The following is a 24,941-nucleotide window of genomic DNA, read 5'->3' on the forward strand; positions in this document are numbered from 1 at the left end:
ATTGAAATGAAAGTAGCACGAGCGTATATACAATGAGTCGTACATGCAACTTAGTGTACACGCTTTTGAAAATTCATGTCCTTTCCACTGTATATTTTCCCAGCATGTCGATTTTTATCAACATATTGTGCATGCAAGGAATTCCCTGCCGTTTACAGTTTCTTCTGTTATCTAGCCGTATTTTCATTCGTTCACACGTTGCAATTACATTTCGTTCAACTCGTGAACTTGGAATTTCTTTTCAGATTCATTAGACTTAGTAATCGACTTTCTAGACTTCAATTTCTCTACTTATGTATAACTTTCCACACTCCTAACCTATCATTAACCAAAGAATAACTAGCAACATGTAATCTCAGTATTTGCAATTTTCTCGCAAGACTTTTGAATGGTCGATTTGATAACACGAGATGTGATAGTTCGACTTGTCACAGACATTTTTATTTCTTTCGTATGCCATTTCTTAGTCTAAAAATAAGCTGCTGTTACATTCCTCAATGTCAAATACTCATACAATTATTCTGTAATCTGGATAAGGCCTAGACAAGTCTTAATAGAGTTCACCATTATCGAACAACAGATTTCAGCACTGAATAATCAAATTATTTAGAACTGTACAAGATCCACCTACTCTGGACATTCTAATCACTTTTTAATTTTCCCACCTTCATTACCAGAGTATCATAATATTCTCTATAACATTTGAAAATCTTGCTCAAGGTTTTATAAAGTTGCATTGTACCTTATCAGACAGCTTGTTCACATTTCATTTACCTCACGACTCTGCCAATCTATCCTCTGTCTTTTCTTTCAGTATTTGTATCAGTTTCAGAAATTTAGCTGTCTCTTTTGCAAGATTTTCTCTTTACCTGAGATTGTGCAGCTAGCCTTAAACGTTGTTCACAAGCTCAATTCATTCCGTTTATTCCTGACTTGTGCAATAATGGATTTTGCTAGATGTTCGGAAATAATCTGTTTGTTATTATTTTACAGACTTTTCAAGTTTCCATAAAAAATGTCAGAATCCCGACAAAATAATGACGTCGACCAAATTAACGTGGTAATACCTCAGCAGGGTGTAATCTACGATCAAGAAATATCCGATTACATTCTTTGCAAGCCGAAATTGATGCCACTGAAGTCAATAACGCTTGAAAAGCTGGAGAATATGCAAAAAGAGGCTGAGCTTAAAATTAAAGAAATGGCAAACAGTCAGATACTAAAAACCCAGGAAAAGTAGAATCAAATTACGTGTGATACAAAGTTCCAAGTACCTGTATACGTTGTACCCAACTGATTTTTGTGCGCGTTGTAAATCAAACTGGCACAAAAATGAGCATTAGGCTGCTTTTGTCCGAGGTGATATTTGCCTTCTGCTTAGCAGCAACATTACTCTATAGATATGGAAATGTGTACAGACATCACATCATTGTCACCATAGCTGTTCTCATTGCTTGGTACTTTTCTCTGTTAATTATATTTGTACTGCCGCTGGACGTTTCGTCGGTAAGTCGATTTTTGCTACTTGCGATAATTTACTACGAATTTTTCAAAATTTACTTGACAACTGGTAAATTTTCTTTCGCAAATTGGCCTGATTTCATGTGTTTACTTGTCCACCAGACAGTTTACAGACAATGTCGTGAGCAAAATAATCTAAACTTGACTGCAACCACCGTCAGTGAAAATGTGACGATTGCACCTCTGACGTGTCGAGAGCCATGGTCTAGTGTGCCCGACAATGTTTATCCAAACTTGTGGAGGGTTGTGTACTGGACTTCTCAATGTTTGACATGGCTGATTCTTCCGTTGATGCAATCCTACATCAAGGCAGGAGATTTCACTGTGAGCGGAAAGTTAAAGTCTGCATTGATCGACAACGCTATTTATTATGGCAGCTATCTGTTCATCTGCGGTATATTGTTGATATACATTGCGTTGAAACCTGGCTTGGATCTTGACGGGTGAGTTCATTACCTTCGTTTCATGGAGTCACTCTAACAGTAAAGTTACAATATGACATATAATTTGTTATGCAAATATGACGTTGAACGTAAGGAAATAAACTATTTTTATATTCAATAACATTGTGAACTCATGTTTATTGCAAATCATACACACAAACTGAATCGTCTTGTTGATGATGCATGACTAACTTTGCAAATATAAGTGTTTGTAAGCCATCAGTCAGCACAGAGATTTGTGTTGATTTAAGAAGAAGATTCAATGGAAAAATTTCTGAAGATACATGGGTGTACCTGTTGAGTCTAAAATATAAATCCTTGAAATGTGTATACGAAACCCGTCACTTAAAACACACGAGCAACAACTTGCGAACATATTACTAACTACTCGCTTAAATAAATTCAGATTTTTTTTTGGCTCATTATACAAATCTGCGAGTTAAGAGAAGTGACTCTCAAGAATGGTTGGCCATGTACGGTTATTGCTACTAAATCCTTTCCATAGTATTTTGAATGCTAAGTAACGATTAGCACAATCTGTATACCCATTAACACTATTCGTGCTGATGTCATGGGGCCTATATGACATGCGTTCGTCGACAATAATCTGCCACTACGAAGTAGAATTCGCGTGCGAGCATACTAATCTCAAAAATTTCATCCTACAAGTTATATTTTTCTGTGTAATATGAAAATCTTAATACTTCTGATTTTCTTGACATTTTCGTGTTCTGAACAAAAACCATTGGATTCAAGCAATGATGTATCAACAGACGACATACTATCTGTGATTCCAATAGATTCTGTAGACGATGGTAACTATCAGAAGCTTTCTACCACGCCGAAAACGAATTCAGAATCCATTCAACAATTTAAAAATGTGTCGGCGATATCAGAAAGCTTGATCGTTAATAGCAAGAAGTCAAAAATTTCGCCAAAGGCAGAATCAGTCACAATTCATTCGACTACTGAACCAACAACTTCGAGTGATGATGAAGTAAAAACTGAGAAATCATTGAATGGGAGTTATCAAACGACAAATACGCCGCTGTCTGTTTATAGTATAAGTAATGAAGATGCAGTTGATGTCATGCTCATTTCTGAAAAAGATTTTACTTCTTCAATGAAGATTGTTCCAACAACCGATATTGCTTCGAAGAAATCTTCTAATAATTCTGAAATTGATCGTAGTTCGCTTACATCACCTCCTTCCTCCTTTGCATCACCAGAAGCAACTGAAAGTGTTATTTTAGGCGAAATAGAAGAGGGTTCAATGGATTTGGAAATACTGGTGATTCCATTAGTTGAGCAAGATAAGTCTAATAAATCTGATGTGACTAATAAATCTATTAAGTCTGATCAATCTGGTGAATCTGATGAATCTATCGAATCTGATGAGTCTGATGAAGCCAACGAGTCCGATGAATTCGACGAATCCAACGAATCTAACGAATCCGACCAATCTAACGAATCTAACGAATCTAACGAATCTGACGAATCAAACGAATCTGAGGAAAATGGTGAATTTGAATCGAGCAGCATATCAAATATAGATGTTCTGCAGAATGAGGAGTTTGAGACCATTGATGACAACCATAGTCTCAGTACCACATCAGCTTTATCTAATGTCGAAAACGAGACTCTTACTTCTACAGTTCCTCAGGATTTATCCTTAACCTCCAAACCTATACCAGATGACATACAGGACGAAGAAACGGAAGAATCTACCACGGATCTGGAAAGTAGTGGAAAAAATACCAACAATTCCACAGATGGGTCGGAATCTTTAGTCGCAGAAGAAAGTTCGTACAATAGTGCACCGCATAATTCTTCCGACGGAATCAGTTCGAGTGACTTTAAATCTTTGAAACATATAGAAAGTGTTAATAATAAACAGAATTCTACCATCACTGATTCCCCTACAGTTAAACACTCATCCAGTACGCAGATGTCGTCGAATAATGCAAAAGGTTTCTCAAACTTGACCACAAAACAAGAAACTTCAGCCACAAGTAAAGCAAGTACTCCGAGCACCACTACAACTGAATCGACATTGGAAAAAGAGATCGATGATGAAGAATTATTTATACACGATCTTTTAGATCCTGCCATTGTACTAGCTAAGAGAAGTTTACAAAATTCAAATATTTTCAAGAATCCTTCAGATATCGAATCGGACAAGAGTATGTACAGAATACAGGAACCAGATGCTATTGGTGATCACGTAAATGATAAATCTGGAAGAAATCGAAGAGATGCATCCTGGGGTAGTGACTCAAATTGGTCGGGAGATGGAAGAGTGGCTAGCTGGAGAACTTCTGACAACTACAACGAAAGAAGATTCGATGACTTCGAGGAGGATACAAGTGACTATAAAGCTCCTTTTAAGCTTATTCCTGTATTTTCTGGATGAAATTTATATTTTTATAGATATACTATTCCATGATTGATTGATTGTATTATACTTCATATTGTAATTATTATTATGAGGGATAATCAGTTTATCATTATTACAATCAATAAACATCTCCAAGTCGATTTGTCCCTAATATGCATGTAAATAATTTGTGCATTTCTTTACAACCTATAAATTAATTCAAATAAAGATGTTACAACCCATCAATTGCAAACTGTCCGTTACTTTCTGGGTATTGGTAGATATAAGTCGTGCGCTATTATGTAAAAAAATTAGGATTTCGATTTATTTTCAAACCATACAAAAGAAATAAATAGAAATGAACAAAAATTACACATTGCGTTACAGTCAAAAATTGAAAGCTATAGCATCATCTGCCTCAAACACTTGGGGACTATTTCTCCTTGTACTATTATTGGGTTACGCTCTTGTCGAAGTACCTCGTGGATTATGGAATGCTAGCAAACCTGGATACACTTTACATTATAGCTACTTTAAAGCAGCTAAGCTAAGCCTGGATAAATGTGAAGCTGAAGAAACAGTGGATGATGTTCTTGAGGTATCAATCTATAATAGTGATTAAAAGTTAGGAATGTTATTGTTCTGCACAAATACTTATGGTAGTTCGTTTCCTGCTTAACAAATTTGTAATATTTCGCTTTTCTAGGCCTTACAAGCAGCGTCAGTAGCTATTGGAGTTGGTCATCCATTCCATCGTAATTTGGAAACTATATTTCAAAAAGTGCCTGCTGAATTAAAAGATAGAATGAATAGGAGGCAATTACCAGATGACACTCCTACGGATTCACCTTCAGAAAAAGCTCTCATCCGTCTCCATAAACATGTATGTTATACATAATTCCTTATTAAGCCTTGCAACTTTTTCTTTACTTCGTTAAACCATGTATTATTTTTTCCAAACAAGTTATTTAAATCAATTGTTTTTCATCTCTGCTAATCATTACTCATAAATCGGTGTATTTCTAGACTATAAAATCTCTGCAAACTCTGCAACGAACGGAAACACAATGGGGAATTTTAATAGAAAAGATATTTCATCTGGAAGATATTGCAAAGAATCAAGCTAGCCATGACAGAAGATTCAAGCCGACATTTCCCATTGTCCGTCCATTACCGCTGCGACTGCTTTACAACCCTACTATTGGTATGTACAATTACCAATTTAAAAGTTGATATGTGCTTTATGTTCATGATTCTACGCATAATTCAAGTGAGAATTTTAATATTTAATAATCTCTGTGAAAATAGTTTTGTTATGAATAAATAGAACTGTTTTATCTATTAAAATATTATGCTTTTTCTACAGAATGGTATTGGAAATGCGTAATCAAGAGTTATGCTCAGAAGCTAGCCGCCTTTGCTGCTGGAGCTCTCTCTGTCGCTGTTGTCTGGTCAGAAGTAACATTTTTCAACAAATCTCCAGTTTTATCTTTATTTGCGCAATTTGTGAATTTGGCAAAAGTTAAATATGATTACTTCACAATTGAGGTAATTAACTAATATCAATTCGATCGTATTATTTACTACTTTTAAAAAAAAATTTCTTGATATTATATAATTACTATCGCTAATTACAGATTCTGTCGACATTAATTATAGCTTACCTCTGCTATTGTGCTTATTCGACTGTATTAAAGATTCGTGTATTAAATCTGTACTATCTGGCTCCACATCATCAAACAAATGAGTACAGTTTAATATTCAGTGGGATGATGCTCTGTCGGCTTACGCCTCCAATGTGTCTCAATTTCTTGGGTCTAATTCACATGGACTCACATATCATTAAAACGCATATTTTGGAAACACACTACACGCAGGTATATCTTCTACCTTGCAAATTGAAATCTGTATATTTTCTCTACTGATTCAGTTCTTTTACTGAATACTATATTTTCATATTTATTGATAGGTAATGGGTCACATGGATGTTATATCAATTATCTCAGATGGTTTCAATGTGTACTTTCCAATGGCAATATTAGCCTTCTGTTTGGCAACATACTTTAGTCTTGGAAGTAGATTACTCTCGATGCTTGGGTTTCAACAATTCCTTGGTGATGATGAGTTAACAACTGATCTCGTTGAAGAAGGTCGTGAGCTGATCAAACGCGGTACGTAGAGACGAAATAATATCATTTATTCCAGCTTACAATGGCAATTTAGAGTAAGTGTCCCAAATACTGCTCTGAAAATGACACGATGTTTAGTCAAATGACTGAATAACTGAAAATGACTTAACATTACTTGTTGATTAATATTTTTTCAGAGCGACGTAAGCGCCAGCGCACCGAGGACTCCATGAGTCGCAGACGTGAGTTTCAAGAAAGGTTCAATAATTTAGGAACTGCATCTCGTTATAGAACAGCTAGACAAAGTACTGATACTGGTATGTACGAAATTGTCTAGACTCGAGATTTAGTTTTCCTGCCTCTAAAACGTATTCTGCTTAGTATCATATGAATTTTAGATGTATGCATTATCTTATCTTTTACTGCATGCAAGAATTCCGCTTTTAGATAATGCTTGTTGTAAAAAACAAAAATATTATTCTTAATTTTCATTTTGGTATGCATGAGTTTCCTGACACTTACAGTGAAAGGTGAAACTTATTTTCGAGTTAAGTGATTAACTTCTGCTGGTTAGTACTTAAAATCACATTGCTCAATTTTTGAATACCTAATAGATGCATTTCATTTTCCAATATCTTCAAATAATCATAATTGATCATATTTGAACATTTTTTGCTACTTATATTTGACGTATGAATACTTCCAATTAATTTCAAATAATTTACTTGTCAAATGTAGAACATAAAAGTATTCTCAGTGCAGATTTATGTGAAAGTATTGAAATTATTTATTTAACTCTATCGATTTATACTTTCGATATTTTATATCGATTTATTTATATATATTTGATCATGTAGCAGTCTACTTAAAGTTAATACTTGACCTTGAAAGGAATGGTATTGTACATGTAGCTCAATAAATGTTGGATTTAAACATTAAACTACATTTTACTATTATAATTATTTCGCTGCTCCTTTATTTCTATAGATAATGAATGTATTCTAAGTTAATGCATGACAGAAACACTTGATTTTTGTACTTGAACTTTGGTATTGTAGATTTTGATATTATGTGTGATATTGGTTGCTTGCATAGATCTGAACTTTACGAGACAAAAAAGACTGGTAATTGATGTGAAATTTGAACGAAAATTGAATTTCTCTATTTTGTTACTAGTTTATAATCACTTATGATGCAATTCAAAATTACACCTAGCATTTGAACATGTTGCTTATTACAACAGGTAGCATGATTTTTTTCTCAAATTCAATATAAAAAATTATCCTAACAGTGAGACCTTTGCAACGAGATGAGTCTACAGAGTCTGCAAGAACTGGGCTTTTGCGCGATGTCGAATCTACAGACTACTATGTTGGTGAAAGTGATCGCTACACACCAAGTAACCATTATGATCATGGATATCAGGCGGAGATTTACCACGATTTGAGTTCCGATAATTTAACCACTTATACTACGAATAGCAGTCGTGTTGGACCTCCTCCTAGAGGTTTATTTGATGACATTTAAGGGTGTTAGACGTGTGCGTTTCATATTCAGTTTTTTGAATTCACCGTTTCGGATTTGGCCTCACCTTGACAAATTAGGAAAATTATTTTGACTGGTAAGACTTCAGAAAATAAAAAATTGTTTGCTAACTTATGCCAGTGAATAATATTGGAATCGTAAATGTGCATAAAGTTACATGTACATAATGAGACTCACGTTTTTCTATATATTATACCACTTGTACTTGTGAATCACAGAATAGGAATGTTCTATATACTAAGCGTTACTATCTTCAATATAATTATTGAATATATCTATTTTATTTTTCCATGTTTCACTAAATTTTCTTTAACCGCTACAACAATTGAAGAAGAAAAGAAATATAGATATATATGTGTATATTACATTATCACCAACTTTTGTAGTCTTGATTTTTCGTTTCAAGTATTCCTAGTTTCATTATTTGAAATTATTTTTTTTATCTTCATTAAAGTTATAGAATTTATTCCACTTCATCCATTGCATTCCTATGTTAATTTAATTATAGTGTTATTCTAAACAAGAAAAGGATCTATAATGAAGGTACAATCTTTCTTCAACTACCTTCAGATTCTGTGAATAGATGGAAATATGACTTGGATAGGTAGATCAAGGTATACGAACATTAAATAATTTTGAATTAACGAAAGATTAATTTAGTTACGAAAAACCTTTCTTATTGAAAAATTTAGCAACCCGAAATAAATTAAAACGTTTGTGTTTCTACAAAAGTATATACATGGATTTTCCTTGGTTGTACATACATACTTATTAAATTGCGAACAAGCAGTTAAACTTAATATATAATCCTTTCCAAAAATCTGGAATTTGGAAGTAGTAATTTTATACATAGTCAATATATATGAACAAACTTTATACTATATTATGACTTTATACCTAGGTATGTATAAGCATGCTTTAATAATTCTGTATTACAAGCTCGAACTGCTCAAGATTTTTGGGGCGCATACCTTGCAACTTCAATATACTGCGCGTAACAAACTTATCCATTAGAGCAAAATTATTGAGCAAATTATTAAATCATTTTACTTCAAATTTTCTCTCCTAGTATTTTAGGTGTATAGGAATATGTAGTCAATATTAAGAATACCTTCGTCAATTCTTAAAGCCCTAGAACAGTGATTACACAGTTATAGAGCTAAAACCCCGAATTTAGTATTTGGGACATTTCAATATTGAACTTGCTCGATCATTGTTTCAACATGTAACTTAGGCCAAAGGTTATCGCCATGTAATGTGCGTACATATTGTTAGATACAAGTCATGGATCCTTTGTTTTCTGCTGCCCAATAACATACCTACCTAAGATACACGTTAGTTCCGCGTTTTTTTAGTACTTTAATTCATAACTAAGTATGGCAAATCATGTTTCTCTGGTAACTAAACTTAATTCATTTGCCAGTTTCTAAGTTTTTAGTAAAAGTTAATTTAAATCGCCGAAGTTCAAATTAATTTAAAAATGAAATACTGTTATAGTCTATTATTCAGAAAATAGTTAATATAAAGCTTTATTATATGTTAAATATTCTATCATGACGATAACAAATTTTTTCGGTCATGAATTCACCGAAAAATAACTGGAGAAATCGCTAAACTTAGTAGTATAGAGTATCCGCTTTGTGGAGGGCTATATGTACAATATTTGCTATTTCTACTAGTCGCGCCTTTTTTTCTGTATTCTAGCGTAGAAGGCATGATCATTTCAACTGGGATTCAGTGTTTAAGGATAAAATGTATGAGGTTGTATATAGTATATATTTCCACTATGTACCACAGATAAATAATAATAATAATTATAATGATAGTAATACAAATAATAAGCATACCTAAAAATTAAAATGTTGGTGTGCATTTTATTAAAAACATGTTTCTTTTCATTCCTTTGGAACAAAAGTGAAAAGCTTTTTATGATTATTAGTTAATCCCTCAATTCCCAAAACCACTACATGTAAACACAGTCTTGACGATTTATTGCGGTCGTAAAAATAACAAAAGGATATAAAATACAAGAAATAGTATCATCTATACCACTTTTATACTCACAATTAAAGCTATTATTTTTTTCTTCTTTTCATTCTACATTTTTCTAAAATTTTGTTATATCCTATAGGATCAAAGGACATTTTCAATGAAAGCTGATTGCTTCCATTTGAATTAGTGTGAGAATATCAATACTTGATATATGTAAGTGATTAATTTCGATTGTGCGATTTAAATTTTGGCCTGTTGATCATAGTTTACATAGGTTCCAAAATTGTATGTAATGCATATTATACCTCACAACGAATCAAAATTTCTGATTAATTTCCGAATGAAATATTACTATGCAACATGAAAATCTTAATTGATTTATCTTCATGTTTGTATGAAATACATATAAAAACAGCAAGCAGGAAAAATATACGTATGCTTGTAATTTTGAAGGAGTTATTGTCACTTCTGTTTGGTAATAATCCGAAAATATTTGTGCACATAAATCACTTGACCATCTGTGGTCAATACGTAAATTATTTGAAGCTTCTTACACAATAAATTAAATAATTCAACTGAAATATATTATATAAAACGTAATAATTGCCAAAAGGAAGAACGCTAACGTATAGGCGATCATCATTCTTACTATCTTCAGACGTTCAGAATGTGTGATACGATTCTTGGCCTTTTTTCGTTTAGGATTTGATATATCTGGCATGAACAGCAAAGGCTCAAGTAATAACAAGCTAGATCTGTCTGGATGAGGTTCGATAACAGATAGGGGTAATTCATGTGATTTTGAACTTCGCAATTTCACTGCATCCTGGCGATAATTGACCCAATTCTTCAAATCTGTTCCATATCCAATGCTTTTAAGTGTTTGTAGAAAATGATTCCCATCGCTATTAAATACCATGGGTGCAAAGCCGTTTGCAGATATCCGATTGAAAAAATGGGTTGTATTTCGGTGATATAATTCAGTGTCAGCTAGCCCTTGAAAAACATTATCTACTAATTTTATAGTTGGCTCCAAAGTCGATTTCAAATCAAAGATGTCTGTTGAAGGATTGTTTGAATAAAAAATTCCAGGAGTATTTGACTTCCTTTGATTATAAATAGGTAGAAAGTTTTCAGAGTCTAAATCATCATGTATATGCCCGTAATTAGAGTAAGATGTCATGTTATTAGTATACCTAAAGTAGAGAGAATTTTCTATTTGATATAAAGTCACTTCTTTGGCGTAAAGTGGCTTATTGAATCTAATTAAGCGATCACTGTATACAACACTAGTTTGCTTAGCTGCACAGATCTTGCAAATTTTATGATTGGGTAGAGATAATGTGTCTATCAGCATTTTAGCTGTTGTGGGGCTATATTTTTCATAGTAATTCAAAATATCGTATTTTGACATATTTGGCGACTCTGTAACTATTCCAATCTCTTCATAAATGTGATCAGTTGGACGGGGTTTAGAAACATCGGTACAACTTACTTGAACTTGGAAATCCGAGCATAATGAACGTTTGATGGAAAGTGCGTTAACATTTATGTGACACGGTTTATTCTCCATCAGTTGGTCAATAGCATGACTACTATGAATGTTTCTTGACGTGTATTGGCTTGATGAATTTTCTGAATCCCCAGAGTACAATTTTTCTCCATACATAAATTGCGCAACATCGGTAATGATTTCAGAACTTCGTTTTTCTAAATTAGGTACATCTCTTTTTAAGTTTTGATCATCATGGAATAGTGGACAATTCATAGCAACAGACGTGTTAGCTTTAATTTCTGTGTCTGCATTTCCAACTGATGGATCACTAATTGATCTGTTATTGGAATACGCTTCAGTTTCGGAAATAACCCCAAAATTGATAGTGTGCTGTGATTGTGCTTGCGCTAAGTCTATTGGCGGAGTAACATATGCGTGTGTCTCCGTGCAAAGTGCAGCTACTGTATCTTCATCAGTACAAATACTCTCTTGGCTTTGTCTATCTTCTGCGATACGATCTTTTACTAGCTTCAAATATTCTAAGTGTAAGTGGCGGTGGTGAACACACGCAAAATTATATCAGTTTGATGCATTCTTTTCAGTAGAAGACAATCCTTGTTTTATTTTATCCAAATCAAAAAGAACCTGTGGACATATAAAGTCTTCATACATCATCATCAAAAACATCAACACATGATGGAAATGGTAAGAAAATCAACTCACTATTAGTCCTGACGTTATACCTATTTGAAGCACTCACCTCGATAATTGCCGAAGCACTCCATGCCTGTGTGCGGCAGCTATCACGGCAATATTCGCCGTCTTTGTTTGTCAATTCTGGAAGTCCTCTCCAATGATTGGTAGATGCTTCAACCAAATGTTTGGATATAATAGCTTCGGTAGATTCTATTATTCTACGAAGTTGGTCTTCACCACCAACCAATGATGCAAAATGGAGACGCGCTCTAAGGAAGTATCCTATTGGCCAAACCCATTCCTGAAAGACGTAATAGTGCCAATATAAAAAATGAAAAGTACAAAAACAATCAAAACATTACAGTTGCAATTGCATATACGATCATAATCTGACCTTTTATTTTTGTGAATACAATAACTTACCGGCCCCTGATGATAGTTCCACCCATGTGCTAGTTTAATATCATTTGAATCATTAGAATTATCATAGTAGCCATTATATGCCCAATCAGCAGGGTCTAATGTTTTCATGCCTAACGGGCCCAGCAATATTTCTTCCGCTTGTTTCAGCGCTGTCCATGCATGGTGTGGGTCAAACATTTCCGGAGCCTTGAGACGGACAGTTGATTTTATATATAATTCGTCCAAAGATATATATGGCTATATATGGCACAAAGGTATGATGGTTAATTATTAACTAAAATGAAGTACTTACAGCGACCATAGCAACAGGATAATTAGGCCGAAGTTGATAATCGGCCCATGGTTGTGTGGCACCATGACTATCTTTGTAGATTCCACGTCGATGTATTAGTTCTGGTTTCAGCTCTCCATCCGTTGGTTTTTCATTTACATAATAATAAGTTTCAAAACTTGATCCGATTTTATCAGCCCACTGTTTATAACTCCACGTTACAATAGATCCTAAGAAATTAAGATGGTATGAGCATGTACATTCTGATTTCTACTGAATCTTGTTATACTGTATTTATGGTGTTACAAACAAACATACCATCACGGTTTTTTCTCTGAACACTTCCATAAGGAAACATGTTCTGCCTATACAATTCTGCCAAGAAGGTAAGAATACTTTTGCTCAATCCAACTAATTCAATTGCAGATCCATCTCTCGGCGAAGCAGGTTTACCCTTATTCCCAGCTTTTTCTGACGAGCCCATTTTGTCCATCCAGGTACCACAATTAGCATCATTTCCACCGAAAACAAAACCAGTTTCTGGATGTACGCCAATTTGATTATTAAAGCCTCGGTCTGTCATGTGTTCATCAATTTTTTTTCCAGCATTTCGTTCACGGAAGCAAAGGCCTTGGAAGTGTACGGTAAGGGCTTCATGAATTATATCGTGCAACGGTTGATCCTGTACAGCGAAAATTAATTATAAGAGTCTATAATTTTATTATTATAACATTTATTCAAATTTCGAGTAAAGACAGATGAATTATTTAAAGATAGATTCCAAGAAATTAAATCTATACTTAATAGCATACCACTTTGCCAGCCGGCAGAGCAGGAGAATCATCTGTTGGGTAGAGCCTCGAAACAACATCTTTGAGAATCTCTATGCCATCTGGAACTTCCTCAACATATTTTTGAATGGTATACAGCCACCACCAAACAGCATCTCGACAATTGTATCTACAGGTATAATATATCTTTATTGCATATGCATTTAGAAATGCAGTACAAGACCACAAAAAATTTGTATGTGAACAAAAAATCTTTGATTCATCTACACTGCACTTATCCATTGTTAAATATAGAGACCTTGAATTCTTTCCTCCGTCGAGTAAATTAGGAATGAGCCCATGTCTCAGTGTCCCACCAAATCCCAAAATAATATATCTGGCGTCGTCATATCTACCAGTCAGAATTAATAATCCTCTGATTGCAATAAATGTATCTCTACCCCAGTTTCGCATGTATCCAACAGAGAAATGGGGCAGACCTGCAGCTAATGTCAAACACAATTGCATTTTCGAATTGTCAACCTCCTTAACTTTTGGTTTAGGAGCAGCCAAGTTTGGCGATAAATCCGGTAACTGAGCTGATTTTATAACACCACCCATTTGAACGGAGATTAGGGACATTAACTTCGTGAACGATGAACCGTTTTGGACAAAACTGAAACAAAAACTTGTTTATTACAAATGTAATATTGGTCGCATCAAAATGTTATCAGTTGTCTAAATGGGTCTATAATATTACACCCATCAAGAATGAATTCTGAACTGTTAGTATTATGTTGTTGCGCAATTGGTAGATAAAAGTTCGTAATATGTCAATCATGAGGTATAGTGCATCTACTTTGAAATGTGTTGCAATTTTTTGAACCCTTACCTAGACATCAGCGCATAGCATTGGTCCAACAAAGTCATGTAGACATTCGTAACAATAACATCAAAGTAACTCGGAACTAAGTATCGAGGAATTACTTGAAATGGTTCCACAGCCTTTTCAATCCATTCACCAAGGGCTGCTGTTCCTTCATCTCTTTTGAGCCTTTGCCAAATGTAGTCTAAAAAAGAAAATATTCTATGAAGATAGTAAGAAACAATGGCTTTAGCTTTGTACTAAGAGCCAGTAATATGAGTCTGTAATAGGTAGAACTTCTGAGTGAATGATCTTTTTCACAAATATAGCACTTAAGACGAATTCTGAGGTTCATACCTATCATCCAGTTACCCTGTCTAAGGTTCATGCACATCGGATGTCCAAGATCGTTATTTGGACGAACTTCAGCCAGTAGTGAAATGAAACCTGAAATAGTCCCAATGGTTAACCATGTGAATTTTTGATTATTGATTGGAGTGATGAAAAATTTTTGAGATGTAGTCTTCTAAATTACTTTCAACTATTGAATTCATTACCTTGCAATCCAGCATAAACTAGCGGGCCATATCCAGGTATATCATAAACACCAAGAGCGCCAGAACTTTCATCACGTTCCTCTTGTTCACAGCGATACAAAGCTCTGTTGAGATCTGGTAAACTCATCCGAGAGACAACGATACGTAAGTCAGAATTTTCAGTTGAGGTGATTGTTTTAATAGTATTCTGGAGCTTGTCAAGTGCAGGCTTAATATTGACATGTAGCGAAACACTAAAATGTCGTTACACAAAACATAAGGATTAGAATTCTGTATAATTATTTCGATAAAAGTATTCTGGGTTATGAAATACTAACGCACCGAATTGCCAATATGTTTCCAGGCTGAAAGTTGACAAAATTAAGTTGCGTAATTTTTGGATCACCAGAGTCAACCTTTTCTACGATAGTAGAGTCACAAATTTGGATGTGTTCTTTAATATGCAATTCATATTCTGATAAACCATTTATAACATCTTCATCCCGTGTATACTTCTCTGGTTTTTGGAATGGTAATTTACAATTTCTGAAATAAGCACGACATTGTGATTAATGTTTGGTATTGAGAACTCTAAATTAGTTTCTCTGAGTAAAAATCTGATTACATGACATTCAAACAAGAATTTGTTTTTTCAGATACTTACGTGGCACCATTGTGAGATAAAGATGCCTCCAACAATATCTCATCAATGACACCTTCAACGCGAAGAGGTTTGATATACCGCCTTAAATCATTCGCATTTGTATCAGGATGCTTGAATGATGTGAATGCAACTAGGACTACACTTTCATGACTAATAGGCGAATGCCTGGTCACTGCTACTATGTCAGGATCCATTTGATCAACAAACACCTGAAATTATTATAAACCTAAGAGTAGAATTTCTCCTTTCAACATGCATGAACGACGATGAGAACCAAGTGAATTAAAAATAAATTAAGTATAAACACAGGTATCGTACCTGAGAAAAATGTTTCTTTCCAAGCCAGTAGTGTAAGTCATTCAAGGCTTTCTTAGCTGCGATTATACCACTTTTAGAGCCTACAAGATGTACATTTTTTGCAGCTAGTTCATCATTATCGGTCCATGATGTATATTGCCTGGTTTCGTCAACAACGTGAATCTGAAATGTGAAGAAACACTACTAAGAATTTGCTATTACTCGTCTAATAGTTAATACTTCTAACGTAATTGGTGCTTAGTGAAGTTTCCTAACGACTGATCAAGTTACAGTAGATATTTGTGTCAAATTAATATTGTTAACGAAAACAATCTGTGCCTAGCATAGCATGAACCAATCTTTTATAATGAAAATGTTCGCTTACGTGATGTGGTACCAATTCATCGTATCCACGATTACTGCCACTAGCACAACATGCCATGGACACAAGAGCCGTACTTGGTAGCAAATCAAATACACTGCGTTTTTCCACTGGACTAGGATTATCATGAGTTAAATCCATAAACAAAGCGTGAGCAATGTTAGGCACCAAAGGACGATGTCGAGGTTGCAAGAATGCCCCAACTGGCTCACCACCATACCGATATACCAATCTGCCTTCTTCGTGACTATCCCATGCTGACATTGCCTCTAATTAAGAGAATGAGAAGTAGAAAGTGAGTTTTCAGCATGTGACTACTGATGGAAGCTTGATAGAATACCAGTACCACCTACCTCTGATTAGCGAAGTTACCCCAAGACGATTTACAAAAATGTTATCCTTCTGATCGGAATTGGTGAAAAGCTCGGCAATAACGTATAAGTTAGGATTAACTCTACGCGCAGCATCCAGCAGATACTATGAACAAAAACAGTGATCTTACTGGAAACGAACTTGGGGACACAGAGAAAGGAATATTGATATAACGATTGAAAGTACCTCGGCAACTGGAATCGGGGTTGAATGACAATTATCCAACCGGATGCCATCAAAAATTTTGGCAGTGAGTTCAACATACTTTGTCATGTGCTGCCAAAGGAATGGAGAATCTTCGGGCGAGTTCCCGTACCTGATGTGTAAAAACCATTCATTTTTTACTTCACAATGAGTAATGTAGCAAACTGAATTATTTATGTCTTTCAGTAGATTGAAATTTCAATGACCTTTTCATTTCTGTTCTGCAAACTTACCTGAGTTTTACACTGTCACCCCAAGCGATTAGCTCTCTGCGTAAATAGACAGTAGAGTCTGAATCAGCAAAATTTTTTAGAGGATCACTATTCATGACCCAGCCATTGTGCGCCATTAGGTAACATCCTTTATCAGAATACATAATTGATTCTCGTTCAGATAAAGATGAGGGAGCTCCATAATCCGTGAAATATCTGTGAAATCACAAATATTAGTAATCTGTATTCATTTAGAATAGGGGATATATTTCTTAATAGAATGTTGGCTCTTTGATAATAAACATGCCTGGGAACAAGTGGATTTCTCTCGCTAACTTCCTTCTGCTTAGGTCCATCCGCTTGTACCCGAAAATATCGAATACCAGCTATTGTATTTTCAACTGCAGCATTCAAATGGTTTTGTACTTCGTTAATTATAGCTGCATTGAGCTCTTCTAGTTTTGATTTCAACTCTTGTGCACATCGCTTCAGTCGTGTTTCTTCATCAAAGCAATTGGCTCTAAAATCAAATTTGTCTAATTGAATCATGATACTTAATTGTGATGGTAAATAATTCATAGATATTGTTAAAACAAAATATTTTACTATACCTGTAAACATTATAAACTCGTAACGCAAGAGGCATATCTATCGTAGCCTTCAATCTACGAAATTCCGGATCTGTTATGACACAAATATTATCTTCGCTATCTCCTGCCATTAATTCTTGAGGCACCTGATTTCGTGCTAAGCTCAAAAATTCTGCTACTATTTCATTGACGTCTAGTATAAACATCTCATAAATTTTCACAAGTGGTAAAAAGTGCGTGTGCAAAGCATGTCTGATTGACTGAAAACAAATTACAGGTAGTAATAAAGGTTATTGTCAGGGTGCTGAAACTGTAAGCTTCTCAGTTCGTGAGAATTTAGCATATTTAGTCAATCTTAAATATAAGAGAAAGTAGCCTCACATTTAAATGTTCTTCGTTTTCCACCACAGACGGAATACCTTTGAATTCCCATTCTCCAGCTGCGACTTGGAAAGTCAATTCAAATAATACTGCATCTAGTATATATGCTGGACGTAAATGAGGACTATTCAGACAGTTGTACGCACATTCTGGTTGTTGAATTAAGAATGAACTTTCATTAGCTGTATGGTTCAAAACAATATCGCAAACACTGAGTACCTAAATTTGAAGAAAAAAACTTGTGGTTTTCAAATGAACAGATTCCGCATTGGAATACACGTCAATAAAAATGATGTAAATATATATAACTGTGGACTGGGAATCTTACATTCCATTCATTTCTTATTTTAGATATCAACTTTTCAATATCTTCGAATGTCGCTTCCTTGTCATCGCTGTGGAATGACGGGTTCAATTTCAATTGATTGCACAAACTGTACGAAGATCTTGATCCTCCAAGTTCCTAACGTAGATAAACATTTGTTAACCAAATCTGGTATATACACTTTTTTTTCTGTGTTGAAAACATGAATAGTACCACTTAAAAGTATTGCTTATGAAATGATGGCTAGGACTCATCAACAAACTCGAAAAATTGAAAAAAGTGAAGATTGATAATTACAATTCCAAAATTATTCAGCTACTTCACATTGAAATAATTACCAAGTGCGTGACATCAACACACATTACAATATTACCTGAATTGGTGAAAAATGTATCATATTATATCCAGAATTCTTAGCAACAAGTAGCTTTTCTTCCCAAGTTGGTAACGGTCCCAATCCCTTAGAAAGGACAGTTTGACATTGGATACAATCCAAAGGAAGAATTTCTTTACCACCACCTACATATAGTTCAGGATCCACTAGAAGATATCCAGATGCAATTGGGGTGCCATTACTTTCGTCCCTTAAAATTGAGACAGATTTATAAGAGTTTTCAGTCACGTATATGATACATGATTTAACATACCATGTGAAGTAATTTATGTTCAGACTTACCTATCATCTGTAATGTAGTAGTGGAATGAACCTGCCAATGCTAGTGTTAAATCTGCGGAATCATTTACCAAAAGCAATTGATGGTACGAAGTTCTTTCAAACTTCTGGTTGACTTCTAGTGGGTGATTTGTAAAAATGTTGATATTTTTTCCAAGCAAGGAAGGACCAAGTCTGAATTGCACTTGCCATCCTAGTACAGAAACAAGGATAATCAAGTTTCAGTTCACCAAACGTGCTAAATATAAAAGTTGACAGACATGCTTTCTCTAGAAGCTTTTTTAATGTAAAACTATTTGCTTAAACGTGTGATTGCGAAAATTTTTAATGAATTTTATTCATGTGAGTATAATTAAATTAACTGCACCTTTACGCAATCGATAAAGCGTGCCATCCTGATGTTCCCCATTATTAAGGACAAGAACTCTCAGTTGCCTGTCAGACAATGTGGTAGTTTCGTCTCTGCCTTGCCTCATTTTTCTGCTCAACATCTAAAGTATTTGGTATTTAAGTCAATGACTCTGTGAACGATTGAATTGATTTTCTTAAGTATTTTTTTTGGAGGATTGATATGCAAAAAACAAGATAACACTGAAGAATTTGTTTGCTATTCACTAAACGATTATACAACACAATAAAAATTAGCTGGATAAAATTTTTGTTAGATGTCATAAATTTAAGCTTGAGTAGTTATAAAGCAATGGTACTATTTATAGTGTAGTGTAGAATGAAAATGAAAGAAAAAAAATTATTATATAAAACAATAAGCAAGTTTTCCATCATGCAATAAATTTCTGAATAGATTCATCAAAATATTACACAGTTGAACCAGTGAATTAAATTAGGGTTATAGATTATTTTACGTGTGTCGAAGATCTGATAGAACTTGGCCATCGGTAAGATAGGAGTACGATGTGTACTTACGCATTTAACGAAACAAGTAGGCATTAAACGAACAGGCATCCGTAATATAAACTACCGAAACAATGCATCCAGTAGCAGCATGAAAAGCAAAGTATAATATTACACTAGTTCTGCTGCACGAACATTCATAAAGGTAGGAACTTTTCAAAAAACAGTCTTCTACTTGTGTTACAGCTTTAGATTAAACTGAATGGGGATTGTAAGAATATTCCTTTTAAGAGATGAAGAATAGTTGATACTAGATGTAATATTAACTGTGTTTTCTATCTTTCTTGTGTCATGCGCTATACTGATCAGGTTTTGCTTTGTTAATAAACAAATCAACAAATTTTTGTAGGGTTCTATAACTTCATAAAAAGTTATGAGCATTTAGATATTTTCGATTCCTCTTAGTGTAATGCATTGCAGGATGAAGAAACCAATGGTGATGTATGAACAAAACAGGCATAACAAAATTATCCAAAGGCTTTGGTGACATAACGAATTCAATTGATATGGAATAAGGAAGCTATTTGCGAAGCTAACACGATTCCCGTTTGTTTTACTGGTGCGTTGAAGGTATTACGAAGAATAAATAGTAATGGATGAAGACCTACCCACAGATATTTAGCACTATTATTTCCAAGGTGATTTGAAATTTCTTAATATTGGTATTGAGTTAGTTACTACTACTAAACGATGATATACTAGGGTATTTGTATCTTGTAAAACTTACAATCCAGAGCAATCTAAAGCAGTGGCATTTATAAACTCGCTCAATCAAATACGCTATTCCCTTCAAAAGTATCTTCGTAGAGTTTTGAAACTTTTGCCTTAATGTAGCCCACGAATCCATTGCGACACTACACAACATAAGAAGCTGAAGATTATTGAAGTTTTACACTGAAATGTGGACACTTCTCTAGAGGCTTTCACGATTTTTCTTTTTATCCACACAATTATGCACTAATATTCTGTTCATGACATCATTACCAAATGATCACAACAGAAATAATAGAAGACATACATGCCCTTATATTTTGTTAAACTCAATATTATCTATTCTAGTTCAAAACCGGATTAACGTTAACTAAGAAATATGTGAAACATTGAACACATTCATAGCAGAACCATGATCTTAGCTCAAACAAAGTGTACAGACTGCCAAATTGAAAATTACAATAATGTGTAGGCTGGGAGAGTACAGGTAAACATCATTAGAAGTCTACACGTTTTGAAAACACATTCTAGACATACAGACATACCGTGCCCATGTTTATCAAACACGCTGAACTGACCAGTATCTCTGGTTTAGTTATCAACAATACCATTCAAAGAATACATTGACAAGAAGTCTGTTTTCGCAAGATCAATAGAACATGTGATGTCCACTAGTTAAGTGCGTGATGAAAGGTCGTATAAAAACAAGTATTCAAACACAACTTATCATTATGACTACGACCAGTGAAGAAATTCTTTTCATACAGTATTTAATAAGTCAAAAATATAAAGTTTGATTTTGCGAATCAAATTGAACACTCAATGCTAAGGTATTAATTTCGATTCTATTGAAATTCAATTACAATATTTACATATACTAATGAACTTGAGTCTGGAGTGCAAATAAAATGATAATAAAATAACGAAAGTATACTATTAGAAATTTTGCACTGAAGATCAAACAGCACAGTGCCTGGTTAATAATTATATTACGGCAGCATAGATAAGAAGCTTTGCAACAGCAGGTCATACAGTAGCAAGGATTTTATTCTTAAATGCATATATTAAAAAATAAATTCGAGACTTAAAAAAATTGTACAAGGGTTTATAACTTTTTTCAAATTTATTTAATTACACAATTGCGTGAAATAAAAATAAGTATAACAGATATTGATATCAATATCGATAGTACTTCTAAGTTTCAGCTGTTTGTTATTCCTTCATTGATAGTGTACGAAATTAATGTGGACAACTAGATAGGCATATCGTATATTATTTTTGTAAATTATGTATGCATTAATTTTTTATACTATGTATAGTAAGATTTCTAACAATGAATATACCAGCGAAATTAAATATTTGTACCTTTGTAAGAATTTAGTAAAGTATATATCAGTATAACCAGTTCTTTTATGACAGTTATCGTGATAAATCAAAGTTAGCATCAACGTAGTTTGGAAGTTAACTTAAGTTTAGACAATTCCAGAAATCAAATATTTATCGCATCATTGTTGACAGGTATAAATGTATTTTGAGTATAATCCTGTAAACTATCCAAGAAGACTGGTAACCACAACGGCAACACAACCAATGTGGCAACAAACGGTTCTATTCTTACTTCAGGTATTATGTCTAATCTGGAATTAACCTTGTAAACAAGTTTAGTGTAATTGCCAAATTTTTATAGGAAAGAAACATGCAAGAGCAATTTCAAGGATTGCAATCTAGATCGTTATGCATCAAGAAAAACATATAGAAACCAGCGAAATAATAAAGGAGGTAACAAGTATGATTTTACAACGTGTCTTCATAGGTAAATTATGAAAACATACGATTACAGTTTTGACGTTCTTATACACGTACCGGTTTACAGGAACTGTTTGGTAAGTTTCACTAGCCCTTAAACTAGCTTGAAATCACTCCAAAGCGGAGTGACTGGTTGTACAATATGTAATTTGGACGATACTATGCGGAATATTATTTCAAATTTGACCTCTATTTACGCGGCTGAAGGTCATGAAATTAGGCCATTCGTCCATTTTTAAATTCTTACGACTAGCAGACGACAGGCTGCGCTTCAACGACAAGTGAATTGGACGATTTCTATCGGACAACTTCAGATGTATCTTTTGAACTGTGGCAATGGCGGTAATACTTGATTCTCTTAAACTGATCACCACACGTTGTCAAATAAAAACTCAGGATTGAGAGAAATCGATGTAAGTGTACCAAAGTGTTAGATGGAACTTGATATTTTACATAAATATGCGTTGAAAATTTTGACGCTATTTCTGGTAATCGCAATGGTTCCGATGATGACAACTTGTCAAGATGAAATCGATTATAGTAATGAAGATAATCCATACGATGATGACTATGGTTCATTTATTGGTGTCAAGTATGAGAATAACGATGAACGATTACGCATCAAGGCAAACACTGTATCTAAGAAAAGTAAATTCATTAAGTTTCGGATCACACTTTTGTTTTAGGGCTCCAATTCGCATGTGGGATTATCCACTTCAATTTACTTTTCTTCTATTTTCTTATTTCCCAATATTCTAGTTACTCGCGAAGCCCTGAAGTGTGATGAAAATCAACTGATGACCTACTTAGCTGAACTACAAGTTACAAACCCAGAAAGTCTACTTCTTATAGCATCGTATAAAGATCTCGATCATCTTTGTAGGTTTGTAGGTATATAACTTTCCATACATGACAGGTTAATGTACTGATTAATATTGGTTCGAAGAAGAAGTTATCAAATCTATTAATTCAAACAGTTTTGAGAAATTGTTTAGAATAGATGGAACTAAATATTATAGATGAGTAGAATTAAAAAAGATTCATAGCAAAAGACAAGATGAAAAAGAGAACACAAGAAATTTTTCGAAATGTATCAAGGAAATGTTTAAGGGTCTAGACTTGAGGTTTATTTTCACAGTTGAAAAAAGAGCTCCTGAAGTTTCAGACAAAGTGCAATAACATCAATTCTTTTAGACTCCTCAATATGAGTGCAAGTAAATCAATACCAAGCTAAGCTCAGCAATGTTTCTTCATTATGTATGCACGTCCAGGTGTTTTATCTTTTCAAATCCTTTTACAAAACTCAGCAAATAAATAAAATTTTTCTGTTCTTTAAAAATATAGACGAATTGCTGGTAATTTGGATTCGATTGACATATTTCTGCAGACATGCACACCCTTGCCTCAAGACCATCTTTACATGCAACTGATTGCAGGGCTCCGCGTTCTTAGCACTAAACTTTGCGTGGAGTGCTCTTATCAGAAAAGTAAGATTTCTAAGCTATAATATGTGTGAATGTTCCTTTTTTCAAGTTTGCTATGTATCCCATGTAATTCATTGCATTTTTATATGCAATAAGCGTATTGTTTTGACAGGTTATCAGAAATATCTTTCATGTTTTCATGAGCTACACACCGAATATATAGATTGCGCAGGCCCAGCTGATTGGACTGAGAATATGGCCCATAATGAACTATGCAAGTATGAAATTGAACAGCAAATAATATTCAGAACATGAGATGTAGACATAGAAAAGGAAAAGTTTAATTGAAAAGAAGTTTACAAATCACGATTAGTCACATCCTTGATCAATTACGTATTGATTATTTTGTTTTACAGTGAATACAAGTCAATAGCAGACTGCTATTACACGAAGAGTGCGATGCTCTGTGGAATAAAGGCAGCGAAAATAATGAAAGAGTTAGTTGTCAGAGTGATAAACGGGATCATTGATGTAAGCAATGCTTGTTATTGAATCATTTATGTATTCGGTAGACCGTTGAAATCGATTTTCTTTAAATGTGTTGACAAAGATATATTCCGCGTTTGAATAAAATTTCAAAAGAAAGCAATGACAACAGCTATACGCCGGTTAAACTAAACCTTCATATTCATTAGATCTGGAAATATGTTTCAGACCCACTGTCCGGAAGTCCGAAAAAATCCAACAATACCAAATCCGATGCCCGAAAGTGTTTTCTCGAAAGGAACTATTGCGAGGTGTTTCGTTCATAACCTGAATCATATATTGACCTGGATGACGAAGCTATTATATTACTAATTCCATAGATTTTATATGCCTGTACATTTTTACTGTACTTAGATCTGTATGTATCTACGTATAAATA

At 34.1% G+C, this 24,941-nt stretch overlaps 3 protein-coding genes across 11 annotated transcripts; 2 read left to right on the forward strand and 1 right to left on the reverse strand.

Moving 5' to 3' along the window:
* The first annotated feature begins 1,186 nt into the window (after nt 1-1,186).
* LOC107218723 (LMBR1 domain-containing protein 2 homolog) lies at nt 1,187-9,875 on the forward strand. 2 transcript variants are annotated; one of them, XM_015656701.2, is made up of 10 exons: nt 1,187-1,506; nt 1,624-1,964; nt 4,729-4,939; nt 5,048-5,224; nt 5,368-5,545; nt 5,708-5,889; nt 5,979-6,218; nt 6,311-6,512; nt 6,668-6,787; nt 7,762-9,875. In XM_015656701.2, the coding sequence occupies exons 1-10, from the start codon at nt 1,333-1,335 to the stop codon at nt 7,995-7,997; spliced, it is 2,061 nt and encodes a 686-aa protein (XP_015512187.2). In that variant the 5' UTR covers nt 1,187-1,332; the 3' UTR covers nt 7,998-9,875. The 2 variants fall into 2 exon arrangements, with proteins under 2 accessions (XP_015512187.2, XP_046594031.1); XM_046738075.1 differs by having other exon boundaries at nt 6,668-6,712.
* Nucleotides 9,599-23,359, reverse strand: LOC107218721 (glycogen debranching enzyme). 8 transcript variants are annotated; one of them, XM_015656699.2, is made up of 26 exons: nt 22,650-23,359; nt 20,803-20,929; nt 19,531-19,654; nt 19,167-19,356; nt 18,864-19,074; nt 18,494-18,628; nt 18,166-18,384; nt 17,806-18,044; nt 17,502-17,714; nt 17,216-17,410; nt 16,965-17,094; nt 16,760-16,883; nt 16,410-16,675; nt 16,046-16,207; nt 15,728-15,936; nt 15,406-15,609; nt 15,085-15,317; nt 14,885-14,974; nt 14,555-14,732; nt 13,982-14,338; nt 13,705-13,852; nt 13,211-13,574; nt 12,914-13,122; nt 12,622-12,807; nt 12,263-12,499; nt 9,599-12,147 (listed from the first exon to the last, which is right to left on the reverse strand). In XM_015656699.2, the coding sequence occupies exons 2-26, from the start codon at nt 20,920-20,922 to the stop codon at nt 12,082-12,084; spliced, it is 4,809 nt and encodes a 1,602-aa protein (XP_015512185.2). In that variant the 5' UTR covers nt 20,923-20,929; nt 22,650-23,359; the 3' UTR covers nt 9,599-12,081. The 8 variants fall into 8 exon arrangements, with proteins under 8 accessions (XP_015512185.2, XP_046594021.1, XP_046594023.1 ...); XM_046738065.1 differs by lacking the exon at nt 22,650-23,359 and adding an exon at nt 21,332-21,339; XM_046738067.1 differs by lacking the exon at nt 20,803-20,929.
* On the forward strand, nt 22,363-24,876 carry LOC107218705 (the record flags this gene model as incomplete). Its single annotated transcript, XM_046737977.1, has 7 exons — nt 22,363-22,409; nt 22,474-22,565; nt 23,352-23,475; nt 23,937-24,079; nt 24,189-24,294; nt 24,433-24,547; nt 24,731-24,876. Coding segments are annotated over 7 exons (771 nt in total), but the record flags the coding sequence as incomplete, so codon positions are not given.
* Between the last annotated feature and the right edge of the window lie 65 nt (nt 24,877-24,941).

Source organism: Neodiprion lecontei, chromosome 4 (genome assembly GCF_021901455.1).
Source record: "Neodiprion lecontei isolate iyNeoLeco1 chromosome 4, iyNeoLeco1.1, whole genome shotgun sequence".
Lineage (NCBI taxonomy): Eukaryota > Metazoa > Arthropoda > Insecta > Hymenoptera > Diprionidae > Neodiprion > Neodiprion lecontei.

Coding starts and splice junctions, on each gene's coding strand:
- LOC107218723 (XM_015656701.2), top strand. CDS start 1,333: ATGAGCATTAGGCTGCTTTTGTCCGAGGTGATATTTGCCTTCTGCTTA. Junction 6,219..6,310: donor TGGAAACACACTACACGCAG/GTATATCTTCTA, acceptor ATTTATTGATAG/GTAATGGGTCACATGGATGT. Junction 6,513..6,667: donor TCGTGAGCTGATCAAACGCG/GTACGTAGAGAC, acceptor ATATTTTTTCAG/AGCGACGTAAGCGCCAGCGC.
- LOC107218721 (XM_015656699.2), bottom strand. CDS start 20,922: ATGGATTCGTGGGCTACATTAAGGCAAAAGTTTCAAAACTCTACGAAG. Junction 15,937..16,045: donor GAAAGAAACATTTTTCTCAG/GTACGATACCTG, acceptor TAATAATTTCAG/GTGTTTGTTGATCAAATGGA. Junction 15,610..15,727: donor TTATCTCACAATGGTGCCAC/GTAAGTATCTGA, acceptor TGCTTATTTCAG/AAATTGTAAATTACCATTCC.